The sequence below is a fragment of the Syngnathus typhle genome, linkage group LG7, assembly GCF_033458585.1.
Source record: "Syngnathus typhle isolate RoL2023-S1 ecotype Sweden linkage group LG7, RoL_Styp_1.0, whole genome shotgun sequence".
Taxonomy (NCBI): Eukaryota; Metazoa; Chordata; class Actinopteri; order Syngnathiformes; family Syngnathidae; genus Syngnathus; species Syngnathus typhle.
In genome coordinates this window covers 8,805,249-8,822,512 of record NC_083744.1, presented here as the reverse complement: position 1 = coordinate 8,822,512, position 17,264 = coordinate 8,805,249, and the positions used below count along the sequence as shown (strand labels likewise).

The 17,264-nt window shown below is 38.4% G+C and overlaps 1 protein-coding gene across 1 annotated transcript; it reads left to right on the top strand.

Annotated features, from left to right (window-relative positions):
* The first annotated feature begins 527 nt into the window (after window positions 1–527).
* On the top strand, window positions 528–16,949 carry LOC133157204 (protein arginine N-methyltransferase 8). The gene is given in 10 exon segments (XM_061283574.1): window positions 528–945; window positions 3,208–3,447; window positions 4,766–4,921; window positions 6,961–7,024; window positions 8,242–8,384; window positions 9,502–9,589; window positions 11,773–11,888; window positions 13,566–13,716; window positions 15,177–15,298; window positions 15,724–16,949. Coding segments are annotated over 10 exon segments (1,245 nt in total). The 5' UTR covers window positions 528–864; the 3' UTR covers window positions 15,808–16,949.
* Window positions 16,950–17,264: the final 315 nt, after the last annotated feature.

Here is a 17,264-nt window from a genome sequence, read left to right as displayed (position 1 = left end):
GATAGATAGATAGATAGGAGGTCAACATCAAAATGGTTTTGCAGCTGGGGAAGCAAACCTTGCCTGTCCCCCTAGGCACTATTAACTCAAGATCAAGTGCTGCAGACTGATGCGCATATTTTGTGTCAACTAATTAAAAAAAAAAAAAAAGACATAGGAATGCGTAAAGGATCCTGTTGACGTGCATAGAATGCGAAGCATAGCATAAGCGTGCCAACATCAGCCCTCATGTCATTAATAGTCGTATTAACAGCCAGAGGGAGAAGTGACTTGGTGTGACAACTTGAAGTAAACTTGAGGAGTCAGACAGTGACGAGACGTGTGGACTCTGATGCTGAGGGAGACCTGAACGCGTATCAAAGCGCGCACTCATCAGATTTCCGTGCATGTCGGCGATGGTGCGTGTGAGTCTGTGTGAGGTAACCGCACTGTTACTATTTTTAGAAGCAACGTTGCGGTGGTGGAATCAATCAAAGTGGGTTGGCATTCACTGTCATATGGTGGTGGTGGTGGTGCTGCTGCTGCTCCTTTTTGTGCCTCCCGCACAGCTTCCGTGCACTTGATCATCATGGGACAGGGCATCGCTTGATGTTTTTTTCCATCTCAGCTCAAATTTGTTGGCGTTTCGTCGTGGCAAAGAACACCGGTGGATGCAAACTTTTGCGCCATGGTGGAATCTGCACTACTTCGGGGCAACAACCCGTTGCTCGCCTTTGGTAGATCGGATAGTTTTATTCAGTTTCACCACCTGTCAAGAGAACATTGCATTTCGGAATGAAAATGAAGAGTATTGAATGACACATCAGCGCAGGAGGTGCACGCCGCTTTCTCACCTGTCAAGCGTGAAAAAAACATTTTTTTCTTATGGGAATTAAGCACTCGTCCCGTTGCATGCTCCTCGGGAGAAAAATGGCGGAATCTGAGAGTAGTGAGGTAAGTCAGTAAGTGTCTTTTTTTTTCTTGTGCAAAACCGCTTCGCTGCACTTAGTTGTTCGGACCCTGACGCCCACATGTGTCCCGAGGTCCTCCCTCCTGCGTTAAAGGTGCATCTCGGGCAAGCAAGGGTTTCTTCTCGCACGGTTATTTGATTCTACACAAACCTGTGCAGCTGCGATAAGTGTTTTTCCAAACATCCACCAGACAAGTACGGACATTCACTGTCAGGTCTACACCGAGATTTGTTGTAGCCCGTGTAGGGATCATTTCAGCATTAGGAATAATGCACCTTCCAAAAAATCGTCAATGCCTGCTTTCACCTTTTTACACATTGGACAATTGACCATTAAAAAAGACACCACATGCATACAACATACATGTATATATGTTGCAATGCATCAGATGTGCCCGACACAAAATAATCCTAAATCACATGGTGTCGAGTCTACACTATCAGAAAGGTGTTACTTTATGTTGCCGATAGTAGTTTGCAGTGGTGCATCATATGTCTCTAGTTATATGCTTTATTTTTTTAGCTAGACGAGAGGGGAGAGATATTAGAAACTCTTTCTGTATCTAATTAGATTTGACCAATGGATGATGATGGTTAATGTACCTTCATCCCCTATGACGCTGTCCATGGTACTGCTGCACCTTGCAGATGGATGGCTGGATAATGTAAAACTGCTTGCTTAGAACATCCTGTATCAGCAAGCTGAAAGGTCAATGCTCACAGTGTATTGTAAGCCTCAATACTGTTTTAAACAGAAACCCTATGTATGTTAAATTATAATGTATTATGGTGCATCAAAGAAGAGGCAGGTTTTTTTTGATACACCAGAATCAAACTACTAGATTTTCTTCTGGATTATATAGATTTTCCCAGAAACTATCAAGATAGTATAATTTGTTAATGCCACTGATTTAGTTATGTCAGAGCCTGAGCGCAACCGGTCTACATTCCTTGAGGCTGATCGCTTGCTTTTTAGGTGTTGGATGACTTCAGACATGAAGGAATGGTGACTTGTGTCAGGGAACAGTTTGAATATTTTAGTGAAGGCTCTATATATATGTATTTGTCACTGTGGTCACATTGAGTCTCAAATCATGAAAAGAAACAGGTTGAGCTCCTCAGCCAGTGTATTATCTGTCTGCTTCTGTAATTGGTGATGTGTTTGATGCCCAGTCTTACCTTGTGTGTTTCTCTGAGAAGTGGTTCTCCATTTTCTTTTTGTATGCCAATTTGTCATTTTGATCTCTCATCTCACTTGGGACCTGGCTGACCTGTACAGAGACGTGTTCTCTTATTTTCAAGTGTGTGTGTGTGTGTGTGTGTGTTAGTCATGTATGTCTTAGCAGGGTCTGGACCATACTATGTCATCCAGGACAGACCCTTGATATGTTTGTTTACTTTGAGTGTTCATGCAATACTTGATATATTCCAGTGCAATGTGTTTCTATTCCTGAAGGTCATAGTGGTTGAAAATAATCCAACAAGTCCCACAAGCCTCTGAAGTGACTAACCAATCAGTATTTCTAATAGCCATTTAGCCATTTTTCCCTCTGAACAAAAGAGCTAGTGTGTGCCATTTGATTTTTTTTTAACATTGCTGTCATAGAAAATGCACCAAGTACAACACATACAATAAAATCATACATAGAGTGCAAACAATTTATAAAATGTCTTCAGAGCATTATTTAATAATTTCAGAGCCCCAAATTGTAATTGTCCACATTTGCTTTGTGTTGACTCTTCTGTGCTAATTTTTTTTTTGCTTTTGCCAGTGGTAACTATTAAGGTAAAAAAATGACAAGGTTAGAATGATTTAACTGTTCAATGTTTAGTTTTTTTTTCCATAACGGGCTCTCATTTTCACCCACTCACTCACTCACAAATTCAGAGCCTGATGCAGCCTTCTGAGCAGGCCTTAGAGAAGATAATCACTGCATTATGAGCATCCCTTCTGTGCAGAACATTTTTTTTTTCCTTGTGCTACCAAACAGTCTGACTTCAAGCTGGCGATACGAGTATGCTCCAGAATCGGTGAACTGTTTGGACGTACTAAACGGGCACATGGATCAACAAACTGTCAGCTAAGCGCTTTAAAGAATAATCAGATTCAACTCACTAACAGTCACTTCTTCCTTTAAATTTCACACAGTTAATTTGAATGTTAAACATGTCTGTGATTTTAAGGTACATTGCTAAGATCACAAAGCATAATCATATCTTTATTTTATTTAAATCATTTGAATCTACTGTTTCTCTAGCCGACACAGCCACAGCCGGTCCGCATCATTGCATCACAGTCGGCTCAGCCAACCTCTTTGCCAAAACCTGTGCCTTGCATCCAGCCCATCCCAAGACCTCTTCACCCATCACATACACCACATGCTGCCAGCTTTCCAAGCTGCCCTGGACGGGGAAGGATGGGAAAGCTGTGTAATCCTGAGGAGATGACCTCAAAAGACTACTACTTTGACTCTTATGCCCACTTTGGTATACATGAGGTATGTTGGTACTGTATCCTGCTGTAGCACACTTATTGGACATATGTACATTACTTGGTTAGTCATCCCTTGCTGCAGAGGTCTGTACACTTACACATTGGACCTGTGCAGGGGAAACAATATTAATAACTGATCAGCTAATTTTTCCATTTTGGGTAGTACTTTTTATGTGAATATGTCCCTGTCATTTGATGGGGATAGAGACCAAGCCCTGTCACACATAGTGAAAATAAGAGCATAATGGAACTGAAACACTCGCTATACTGTCAACAAAATGCCACAAGATGGCAAAAAAGCCTGACTTTTCTCTGAATGAAGCTCTTCAATTTTTCTTCAACATAGTTGTTTGGCATCAAGATACCACAAAATGACGGCAAACAAATACTTTCTTTTTGCAAATAACCCAGGATGGGTTCGCTGTCCAAAAAAAATAATCCACAAATATTTCTATTTGCAAATGCCAAACAATATTTTTATGTTGTGTAAAGTGGAATAAGAAGACCGCAGACCTCTGCTAAGGCCAAAGTATACTCTTGATCTGTTTAGGGAAAACTAATTACACGCTACCTCTGTAGTTTGCAACAAGGCACAAAGTGGGGGCCAACTGACAGCAATATTGTTTCACCAGTTTCCTGGATCAGGTCATTCTTGACCACATTACCACCACTACTGGCAGAAAACTGATTCTTGACTGTTCAGGATCTAATAAAACAAAACTGTGGTCTAATATAATACAAATATTCCAATTGAGTCAGAACATCCTGTTCATCCAGCTGTAGCTCCCATGAATAAAACAAAACAATCACACCAATATATTATTGTTACGCATATTGAACGCCTGGCTTTTTTTATTCCACACATTTCATTTAATGAAGATAAATGTTAACTTTCCAGCAGAAGCTACGTATTGCAATTCAATAGAACAGACTGTTTAGAAAGTATTAGTAAGGCTGTACTAAAGTAGAATGGGAACTTTCTGTCTGACCTGTGTCATTAACCTCCTCCTAATGATTTAGGAGCAGAGTTGGGTCACTTTTATGTCACTTCTGTCCACATCCCCCAAGATGAAGTAAAGAGAAAAAGTAGAAATGGATTTATTGAACTCGGAGGCCCATGGGAGTCCACTCGAAACGCCGTTTATTGATTTGAATGCAAAACCATGCAACTTTGATACAATACAAAAAGGCGTAGTGCATACATTAAAACAAATCCACAAACGCAGACCACATATTTTAAATGCAGGGAAACAAATTGCCATTTTCCCAAGGCGGTACTCACAGCAGCATCTTTTTGACCTTTTTATTTTCATTTAAAACAGGAGATGTTAAAGGATGAAGTGAGGACACTCACCTACCGCAATTCCATGTACCACAACAAGCATGTGTTCAAGGACAAAATAGTTCTGGATGTTGGAAGTGGCACTGGGATCTTATCCATGTTTGCAGCCAAAGCAGGAGCAAAGCATGTGTATGGGGTAAGTGATTCTATATTCAATGGAGGTTTATTGTGGGAAGAGCAACATCTTCGAATTCCATGCTGGAGGCTATCTTGGTAGCATTGTAGGTTATTTGTGACATGTTCCATGTGTATCTGGACATATATTTGAACTGCTGCGCCTTGGTTGAGGTTTACTATAATCTTAGAGGAATCTCCTGTCTCAGACAGGTGATAAAAGTATTACAGCCTCTCAGGCCAGTACACATGCCACGCAGGAACGATTTAAGAGCCCTCTCTGTTATCGTGTGCTGGGGGCACAGGTAATTGCTAGTCAGGTCATGTCTGTGGATAAACACCACTGGTTTAGGATAACCTGGATCCTATTTTGAGACTGTGCCAGAGAGCATATATTTGATTCACGGGAGGACTGATGAACTTAGAATTGCCAAAAGATTTGTAATACTCCTTGACATTATGTGCTTCCATGTGTAGTTGCATTTGAAGCTCTCTCTCTTTCGCTCCCTGTCACTCTCGCTCTCTCTTTACCTTTCTGCTTCGGCTCATTTTTGTGTCAGTCCATCTGGCTGTGCTCAAAAACACCAAAAATGGAACTATGATTTAAGGGATTGAATCCATTTTGAACATGACAATCTGCACTAAAGTCAGGACTATGCTGTTCAACTAAAAAGTTAATAAGGCATCATATGAAAGATGAGCCAGCCATTGTGGTGAAACAGTCCAACTCAACATCATGTATTTCATCACGTCTGCAATAATAAAAAATAAATTCATATTCCGCAATGACAATAAATCACTTGCTCCATTCCATATGCCCATATGTATGTCCTATGTACTGCAATTCTATTCCTGTAGTAAGGTCACATGTGCCTTACATTTTACTGGTAAATTTTCAGCTAATGATTGGTCTTGACTTGCTAAACTTGTTTCAAGTTTGTGGTCAATTCGTCTGTGATGGCAGCTATTGGGTGCACTGCAGAACGAATGTGTATAGCAGGCCACTGCTAGTAGTATTACATGTTGTTGCTAGGTGTATATAATGTTTATTCTGTTACGTCATCTATTTTGCATCTTGTCCATATAATATTCTAAAAAAGGTATGCACTGTTCAAAATATGAATTTATATCCTAACATGAGGCGGCCAAAACAATCCAAACCATTCTCAGTACAGTGTGGTTTCTCGCCACTACAGCATAAATATGAAATATAAAAAAAATATTCATATTCCGCAAATATAGGGTGAATCAAATTATTGTCATTAGCTGAGAGGTAATACTGTACATATATATATATATATATATATATATATATATATATATATATATATATATATATATATATATATATATATATATATATATATATATATATATATATATATATATATATATATAAATTACAAAGTAAATGCATTGATTCCCTAATGTTAAGAAGTTAAGTATGAATCAGTGGTTGGCCTTTTAAGAAAATGCAAAAAAAGTAAAAAGCAAATCCTAATTGTTTTCATATGGACATTGTTGCAGTGTTTTAATTGTTATAAAAACAATTCCGATAAAATCTGTATGTATTGTACATTGATTGTCTGTCTTGAATTATGGAGAAAATCCTTCACAGAAAAGACAAAGGTTTGATCTTCATTTCTAAATAAATAACCATCAGGATATCCCTATTGTGGTCTGTCTCACAGTTGGTGTTTCCTCACAGTCAGTGTCTTGTCCCTAAAACAAAAGACCTCATTCTTCCTTGTATTCATGCCAAAAGGCTTTCGTTGAGTCCTAACTTGAAGTCCTCCAATACAACACACCGAGACTTTATACATCTCCTTTCTCTTCCGATGTCTCCATGTTGTCCAGATGGCCCCCCAGTCGTATGATGGCTTTACTTCCCAAATTACCTCAGAGAAATAGATTACAATGTGCAGTAGATTTTTTTTTCACAGAGCAGTTGAGAATGTAACCTCACACCTAATACTACAAGACATCTAAATTGAAATAATGTCTCTTCTCAATGACATACTATTTGAAAAAAGTTATTTTTTCTTTTCCTGTCTTCCTCAGATTGAATGTTCCAGTATTTCTGAGTATTCAGAAAGGATCATCAAATCCAACCATCTTGACAGCAGTAAGAGCTATTCTACTTTAAAAATGACAATGCATAATCTATCTGACATCTTAACTGACACCTTTACATGGTCATATGGCTGTATGGAGTAAACCAGTAATTCCAAACTGGGTGCTGTGGCACCCGAGTGCTGCGAAAGATTATCAGCGGCGCCATGGGAAAGTATCCAATTTTGCTTAATTTTTCCCAACAATTAGTATTTTCATTAATTTATTCTCCAAACCCAGATTGCTTTAATTTAATAACTCAGAAAATTATGAAAGGTCCTTCAAGTTATGGATTTTTAATTTATTTATCTGCAGTGAAAAACAAACAGGTAGGGGGCGACACGGAAAGCTCATCTCATGTTTTACTTTACATATTTAAATTAAACCAGTGAATTATTTTAGCACGGCAAAAATAATCTTTCTAAAATCTACAAATCAAATGCAAATAACAATTCATCAAAATTGAAAATTTATAGTGTGTTGGAAAAGGCTTTTTCAGTGAATACCATGTGCCTCATAGTAGCAACACAGTCTTTGAAAAAAAAAATGAAGCAAAATAATGATGGAGCCAAGAGTAGTCATAGTATCTCACTGCTCAGCATTTTGGCTGGATTAAATTCCATATCATATTTCCACAATATGGAAATGTCTCTGGAGACCAAACAAGCCTTCCCATACCCTTTTTGAAAAATAATTAGTTGCCAAGCTACTGAATTCAATAAAGTACTGTAGCTCCATCAAACAGCCTGGAAGCATTAATATCGTACAGTAATATATGTCTATGACAACCACTTAAAAACAATTGAATCCGAGAAGAATATAATCAGATTTTTGGTATTATAAAAATAGCACATCTAGGCAATGGCCTTATGGGATATTGGGGTTCAGATGACAGACCTTTGTATAACGCCTCAAAAACAGAACCACCAAAATCTGTAGTCAGCTCCTGACTCCCACGCCACAGTTTCACAAGATCTTTGGTGAACCTCCAGCTGGGCCACACATTTCCATAAGGACTGGTAGAAATTTTGTATAAGCACTTGATCTTTGTGGTTTCATTTCTCCCATGTTTCCACATAAAATTCTCTATATTTCCAGCCTTGACATCTGCATGCATTCCTTTGAGAGTAGCATAGATAGCATTTTGATATGATTATAATGATGGATTCAAGATTTTTGAATGGCTGGAGAGACTCGGCATTTTTATGAGATTCATTATGTGTGTTTTAGTGATCACCATCATCAGCGGAAAAGTGGAAGAGGTGGAGCTCCCTGTGGAGGATGTTGACATCATTATATCCGAGTGGATGGGTTATTCTCTTTTCTACGAATCCATGCTGAACACTGTCATCTTTGCCAGAGACAAGTGGCTGGTACGCACTCTTCATATTTGTATTTATATTTGAAGAGAATGTAATTGGCTTAAGCATATAAGTGTCAGTCGGCAAAGGCCAACAATGAAGCAGGTTGGACAGAAAATAATCAGAGAAAGATTTTTGCAGGTCAGGTAGACAAACAGGTGGATATGAAAAATGAGAGAGTAGAAGAAACACTTGTGGTGGAACAAGAATGAACAATGACTGGTAAGGAAAACAAATCAAAAGCCACTGTAAAAGATACAAAATTGAACAGCAGTTGTTCCCGATGACATACCTGTGGCGGTATGAAGCATCTTGTCGTCAGTATGGAATCGAGATAGAAAAGCATCTCGGCTGTGGAGTTTTTCCACCAGGTTTAATCGAATTCTACAGGGCCAGAAGATGCCCGAGGGATCAAGGAAGGGCTGTTATGTGATCAAAGAGTCTCGGCTCAAATGAAAGGTGAAACGTTTGTAAGACTGTGGTGATGTACAGATTGAAGACAGGAAACAGAGAAGAGGTGGCAGAAATGAAGAAGTTGAGTGAACACGTTGGACAGAGTTGAGCTCATCCAGAGAGACAGCCAAGGTTTGATGTTTTGGGAGGAAAGTTAGAGAGCCAACTTAAAAGGTTTTGGTACGTCCAGAGGAATCGTCAGTATATCGGTAGATGGTGGATGAGGATGGGGTTGTCAGTAAAGAGAGCATGAGAAAGACTTAAGACAGTTGATCAATGTAGGCAGGGAAGATATGAGGGCAGTTGGTGAGGGCAGACACAGACTTCAGTGGAAAAGAAAGATAAGCAGTGGAAAAGAAAGATAGCTGTGGCAACCACTGATGGGAGAAGTTGCTAATATTTTAGATACTGTACTTCATTGAAAAAACAGTAGCATCACATAATTCTGAGGTAAAGAACCAGAAATGTGTAGGAGACCACAGTGCATTCCACTGGCCAGCCTCCAAATATTTATTACAGTAGTAATTAAAAAGTTGAAGATAAAAACTTCAGGAAAAATGTTTACAATTGACCAAATTTGAATTAAAACTGCGACCTGTTTTGTGTGCAGGAAGAATCTCTGCTATGACTGTGAATCCTGAACATTACTGTGTTTTTTTTCTCCTTTGTCTAAAAGAAACCAGGTGGACTCATGTTTCCCGACCGTGCCTCTTTGTATGTGTTGGCCATTGAGGACAGGCAGTATAAAGACTTCAAGATTCATTGTAAGTTCAATGCAAGGATGTGTGTGTTACAACTAGGTACAAAATATTTAGATTGTGACTGGATTTATGATGTTATCTTAATCAACACGTACCTTCATCGACTGCAATTAGTGATGTGACATTTTGTACACAGCATGCCTAATAATATGCCCTGCTCTATTTGGGTTGAGACTAGGCAATTGACTTGGCTAATGAAGAACAGCCCATTTTTTTGGCCTTAAAAATATCTCGAGGTATATTAAGCAGCAATTCGCAGTATGATAACAAAAGTGTAGGATATCACGACGCATTCCTTTTATTGAAGGAAAGGAAAATCTCATTGTCCAAAACATACCATATCAGGTATCAAACTTGTTTAAGACAGTGCAATTGAAAGAGGATCACTGGTGAGTTATTGATGTCACTTTTGACAGAACCAGGTGAGGCGTATTGAGCCATGTTCCACTCAAATGCTACAAAGGATAGGACTGCACTTCACTGTGCGGATGAATAACGACTGTGAACATATTGTGAAAGCAAGTCTGGAATGAAAATAAAGTGCAGTACAGTACAGCATTCATTTGCAATGTAAACTAAAGATTGAATACCTGGAGAAAACCCAGGCGAGCACGGCCAGAACATGCAAACTCGAGAGGGTACAAAACATTTAATTTGCATATATACCAGTGTACTGCCATGTCTTGTTTTATTTCAAATTCATTTATTTTAAGTAAGGGACCAGATATGAAAAATGTGTACATGTGCACAATGTGAACAGGATCTAACTATTTCAGTCCTACATTATTATTTTTTTATTGGTTTTCATGATTACCTTTTTGCAATGTCTAATATTAGTCAACAAGGCTGAAGCCATCTTGAATCATTTCACTCCAAAATCACAAGCAAAAGAAGTTCCAAAGCCATTGTCGTCCTCAAACATAAATCTTTCATGTGAAACCCTGACCATAGATTATTTGAACTTTTCACAACGATCTCCTGCAGTACATTACTAAACTCCAACAGCTGCAAAACCTTAAGCTCCGCGGAGGAATCTTCATTCAACTGTCAGTCACAATTTATGAAATATGCCAGGTTGAACTTGCTTCAATCGTCTCAGAAGAATAAGTTCAGTATTGTCGGCAAGAGGTTAGAAATGACGTCTCCCATCTTCTTCCTGCATCTCAATAATCGTTAAAAAACAAACCAAAAAAATGCGCATTCATTACCAGTGCCAGATAACAAACATATATAATTGAATAAGAAAGTGATGGAGCTAAAATTTATTACATGAAAGAAAACAGCAGTCAGAGATTACCGCTTGCAATTTCTCAAAAATGTCTGCTGGATAAAATATCTTTAAACGTGTACAAGAGGTTGTTTTTGCTTTGTTAAGAAGGTGACAAGCAAGCATGGTGACTTGTGTTATTTCTGTCTGACTTTATGTAACTGCTAAGATGCGTGATAATTATATTCCATGCAATTTGCAGCGTGCGGCTAGTTGCGTGGAAGTGTCACTATATTAAGCCGGCCCGCAGCTTTGCCGGGACGTCAGAACATTTTTAGTCTTCAGATGCTATTTATTTATTTATTTGACGCAGTGGAGTTGTGTAAATGTGAATTTCACACATGAGCAAACTGAAAAGAGCGGTGCACAAACTGCACTCGTCTCCTCCTTCTATGGGCAGATGGCCTCATTTGACCTTTGCGCTGAGGTAGAAGTGGCCCTTATGTTGCTCTCAGTCAAGATGCTGTGCTTGTTATTGCTACTCTGAGCAATATTTTGAGGACCATCATTAATTCTAATGTAGAACATTGTAGGATACGTTATCCACAAATATTCTTTGTTTGCTCTTTTGTTTGGCTCACACATTTGTTTGTTCCAATGATTAATGTACAGTAATCTCGTGTCCTGATTTTCACTAAGATGGTGAAAACAGCGTTTAAAAAGTATCTACCTTACCTTGTGTCAAATTATAGTAAATTGCTTCCTAACACTGCAAATTCTCACTCAGAGAATTAGGAGCCCTCCATTCTGAGAAACTCAGTGACGAGGCCTGTTGTGGTTTTATAGCTGCACTGTATTGCACAACGCTTATTTCTCTTGGCTTTTCAACATACGCTAAAACAATTGCCAAGTGGCAATTTGCATGGGTGGTACATATTTTAACATTTAACATGCTATAGTAATTATGCGGTTTTTCAAGGGTGGGAGAACGTGTATGGCTTCGACATGACTTGTATTCGCAATGTGGCAATGAAGGAGCCCCTGGTTGACATTGTGGACCCTAAGCAGGTGGTGACCAACGCCTGCCTTGTCAAGGTAGGTCAAATTCTGAATTTGATAGTTTTCTTGTGTAAAATGTGTCTGAGTAAAGTTGAAAACATGTGATTAGATAATAAAATGAGATAAAGCTAGACATAACAGCAATTTTGGATTTACGAAGATTCTAAAGTGCAAATTTGTCAACTTTTGCAATTAAAACAGATAGAGGTACTCGTGTACCCTGACTATTCATTCTTTCACTCACATGGAGCAATCATGCCAGAAGATTTGAAATTCTGTGTGAATATATTGATATATATATAATTCTTGGGTGTAACTTTTTGGGTGCCAGAACTCTGAGTAAGATGGATGTGTTTTGTGCATCAAATATTTTGCCTGCTTTGTCGCGTTGCCTTGCATGACACCAGTGACCTTTCTGCAACTCAGTTAATGTTTAGTTGCTCCAATTGATTCAATCCAATTTCATTCTGTCTTGTGATGTGAGCGTTACATCGGTGCTCTCTGCCTGCTTGCTGGTCAGCAGGCACTATTCTATTCTTTGATCAAAAATGACATTTGATGCAAATGCAGTGTGACTGTAAAAATAACAACTGGAAGCTAGTGGTCATGCAGTCGCTCAAACAATGACGCCCTACTTTCTGTAAGTTCTATTTTCGTGTGAACTGCTTTTGTTGCACCTCGTCACATTAAAGACAGACTGACTGCTGGTATATGCAAGGACTTATTTGGTAGATGCCATGGTAGATGTATTTAGTGGATTTTTACACAAGCTTGACATATAATAATAATAATCACATTTAATAATAATAATAATAATAATAATAATAATAATAATAATAATAATTTACTGAAGTCTTCACTTCAATTTTTTAAATGCTTTTTAAGAACAAATGCAAATACTGGTGTCAATATCTTTCCATTTTAGAAAATTCATCAGAATGTACACAATTTGAAAAAATAGAGGGCTGATTGTTAACACTTAATTAAGTGATTACTTTAATGCCACGATTAATTTTTTTTTGCCTTCATATTTTGCATGAAAAAGTCTCCGTTTGGATAAGTTATGTACTTGTCACGTACAATTGTATTATTTCCCTAAAACGTGCCCTACTGCACTGCAAAGTTTTGTAAACATGCACATAAGTGCACGCACAACAAGTGCACACACACGCATACACAAACACAGACACGCATGCTATAAAGGATTGTGAAGATTTGTGTCTTAAACTTTGAAATGTGACCTAGATCATTTTTCTGAACTGCAATCAGGTCAATCCTCTCATATGACCTTAAAAATGCAACTTCTACATATGTACATGGATGTTAATAATGTTTATATTAACAGTGAGAATGCATTATTAGCATGCGGCCAGAAAAATGAATGTCTTTATTGACTAACTCAATTTGGGTGGTATGATTACTTTCTCCAATACACTACTTCATGCATATATGTTACACATTTTTCTGCTTTCAGAAAAAATAAAATATAGTTGTTGTCCTGTGCATTAATAAGCTATATTTTTTCTCTTGATTGCAGTTACAGTCAGCTTAGTGTTTGTACTCACTGGTATATTTTCTATATTTGAACAAATATGGCTTACCACAACTTTTTACCAGAATAAGGAGATCAGGTGACAATGTACAGATGGCTGAATGATAAATGACTTGTGAGTTTACTGTGTAAGTGAGAGATCCATCTGTTTCCTCTAACAGGAGGTGGACATCTACACAGTGAAGACTGAAGACCTTTCATTCACATCAGCATTCTGCCTGCAGATCCAGAGAAATGACTACATCCATGCACTGGTTACATATTTCAACATCGAATTCACCAAATGTCACAAAAAAACTGGTTTCTCTACTGGTAAGATGCCACGGCTATTTTTTTTTCTGTTTACTTAATGAAGCTAATTGTTGGAATGATATTGTTGAAAATAAAAAATAATGTGTGTTCATTGTACACAGCACACATTTAACCTTTTTCCAACCAAAAAACAAAGGAAATGCAGGGTAGATGTAATAAATGGAGGGAGTTTCATCTGCAACAGTCTCACTAAACTGTAATTTAATTGTGGAACTCCAGACATTATGCACTTTGTCTCCTTTGTCAGGCTCACTGGATTTTGTCTAATCAACAGGGACACAATCACAATGACCAAGCACTCTCACAACGTACAGTTATGATCTACATAATATTTTTTTTTAGGCTGATTACACTGTGATGCTCAAATCATTGCAAACTACAACAGCAACAATTACCTTTGTAACGTTTGTTGCCAAGATTTACACCACATTTCAAGACTTGACTGGGGAATAGCGCTTTGAGGCTGACCTCTAGTGGGGTTAAGATAAATTGCATCTTTTACAAAGCGCAGGCACTGGTAATTTTGATGAGTCAAATACTCAAATAATGCACCAACCCAAATCAAGAATACAGCAATGTAATAATAGATGTCATTTTCTTAACCTATTTCCTTAAAAAGTCCAAGTATCCCAATCCCAATCTTTTAGAATCCATCACTAAGCATATGCTGAGAAAGTGCTCTACACTCGGACAAAAAGCAATTAACCCCCAAGGATTTGATGGAGACCACACGCTCTTGCCTGCCCAAGGAAAAGCAAAGAGGAAGAAATGCAAACTCAGCTCCTAATTTAAAAAAAAAAGAAAGAGGCCTGACCAAAGAAGGATTCATTTGGCAGGTCCTTTTATAATGCTTCATACAAGGAACTGTTTCTACGAACAAGATAAGTTATGGAAAAGATATGCAGTATGTTAGCCCACAGCACAGCACAGCACAGTAGGCTGAACATCTGATTCAAGTGCACCTCATATTTGAATGACAGCCAAGCTATTGTCAGTGGTGGTCAGGGCAGTAGAGCGTGCTCTGAATTGTGTTGGCATTGAGATACAAACAAAAGAAAACGTGCACACACACTATCATTCCGTTAAAAACAAATACACACGCACGGCAAACAAAAATGGAAAAGAAGCAAGGGGTTTCAAGAAGCGCTATTATGTGCCACTTTGGACCATTACTTCACAACAAGACAATCAGTAAGACATCAGAAAATTGTAGCACACATTTTCATTTTTCGCCAAGATCAATGTGTTGTTCCTGAAAACCTGAGAAGCATGCTCTGGTTCTGTGCAAGGAAGCTGGAGTACCCTGAACGAACCACACACATATGCCAAAGGGGATTTGACCCTAGATTTCTTGGGCTGCAAACCATTATGTCGATGATATCCATTCTTGCACGGTTGGATAAGCTTTGTGTGAAAGAAAATCTTGTCGAAAGACACCTAACTTTGTGTATCGGTCCTAGCTCCTAATACTACATACACACACTGGAAGCAGACCGTGTTCTACCTGGAGGACTACTTAACTGTGCGAAGAGGAGAGGAAATCACTGGCAGCATTGCAATGAAGCCAAATGACAAAAATATTGTAAGTGTCACACAGCTTCTTTCTCAGTAGGAAGTGGATGGAAAGATATAGAAATGAATATAGATACATCACATTGAGTGGCATTAACGAATCATAACCCGTGACTCAACCTATGAGCTGCCCATCCGCAGCAGAATCTTCTTTGTATGTTAACCAGTCACAACCATTCATTGAAGGTGTGCCTTATATTCCGGTGCGCCTTATATATGGACAAAGTTTTAAAATGGGTCATTCATTGAAGGTGCGCCTTATAATCCGGTGCGCTTTATAGTGCGGAAAATACGGCAGTTTGCTAAAGTACGTTAACTTAGTCCTCTAATATGTCTCCTGTAACCAGCACCTCTGATTCTAAAAGTTTAAAATGTGATCTGACGGTGACTTTTCCACAACTCACTTAAAATGTTTCTTTTTATCTCTGCCTCCAGCGGGACTTGGACTTCACCTTTGAGCTGGATTTTAAAGGACAACTGTGTGAGGCAGCTATTGTCCACGATTACAAGATGCGCTAGTTTTGCAGGAAACAGGCATTAAAGACACCTGCAAGAAGCAGAGGAAGCCTAGACCCTTCCTGGACCGGTTTCAAATAGGTGCAATGAGGGCAGAAGGATGGGCCATTGTACAGAGGTGGTGGCCCCACTAACAACTTGCTAAATATGTTGCTAGTCAGGAAGCCATGGGCACAGACTGTTAAACAACTTTGAATGTAATAGTGGGCATGGGGATTTTTCTATCTTGTTCAGAGTTAGATTCCTGCTTGGTGAAACGGAGTGATGTATCTGTGTTGTTTGGTTTTTCACCATAACTTGAAACTCATCGGGTAGAGATATATGTCAAATGACTGTAGGGTCCACATTTTGTTTGTAAGATTTTTATTTGATTAGTTTTGACCCTGTGCTGGCTGTCAGATAAACCATTTGTTCTTGTGTCAGTTAAAGCTCAGTAATGGTGAAAAAAAATATGTGAGCTCAAAAGCAGCAGGGCTACTCTAAATGTGTGTGTACCGTGAAGGGTATCGTGTTAAATAGTTGGTGTACAGTGCTCATACCTCGCGTCATGGACAGTGTCAAAGGTGAAAGTGTTTCACAATCCGTACTGTAATTCTTCTTGTCGTTAGCTGGAAAAGGTATGTTTTATATGTCTGGTATTGTTTGACCTGCTTCGATGTCTACAAGCCTAGTACGTGATCCAGTACAAGGGCTGTATAAAAGAAAATATGCTTAACAAAATCAGGAGGATGCTGTGTAGGTTTGCACCACTGGAAATTACAACTATAATAATAAAAAGATATTTGCTTGCTAAAGTATTTAGCCCTTTGAACTTTTTGACCTTTTGCCACATTTCAGGCTTCAAACAAAGACATAAAATTAGATCTTTTTTTAGGATAAACAATCAATACCATATGGGGACACAATTGTGAAGTGGGGCGCAATTCAAATGATATTTTCGACTTCTTAAATATAAACTGAAGTGGGGTGTGCAAAATTATTTAGCTACTATGAGTTAATACTTTGTAGAATCCCCTTTTACTGTTATTATAGCTCTGAATATTTTTGGTATATGTCTCTATCGGTTTTGCACATTCCATGAACTGAAATTTCTTTTATCTTAAAGCTATATCTTTGTATTAAGCCTGACATGTGGCAAAAGGTCAAGGGGGTGAATACTTTCGCATGCCACTGTGCAATGAAAAGTCCTTCTAAAGGCCTTTCTTAAATATTGCTCTTGTATTGGATCCTCTATGAAGAGTCTTTTTCCCCTTAATGCCTTTACTAAGTTCCCAAGTGTTCCTGATTCAATTTCTTGATGCTGCATTTACATGACTTAATTCAAGGTACACTTTAGTTGGTCATGTCAAACCTTTGAGAGTTAAACTTCGCAGAATCATGGCTGGGTGCTTCACATAGTTACATAGTAAACATTAAAAGTAATCCTCGATGGCTTAGAATATATTACTTACTGGGAACTT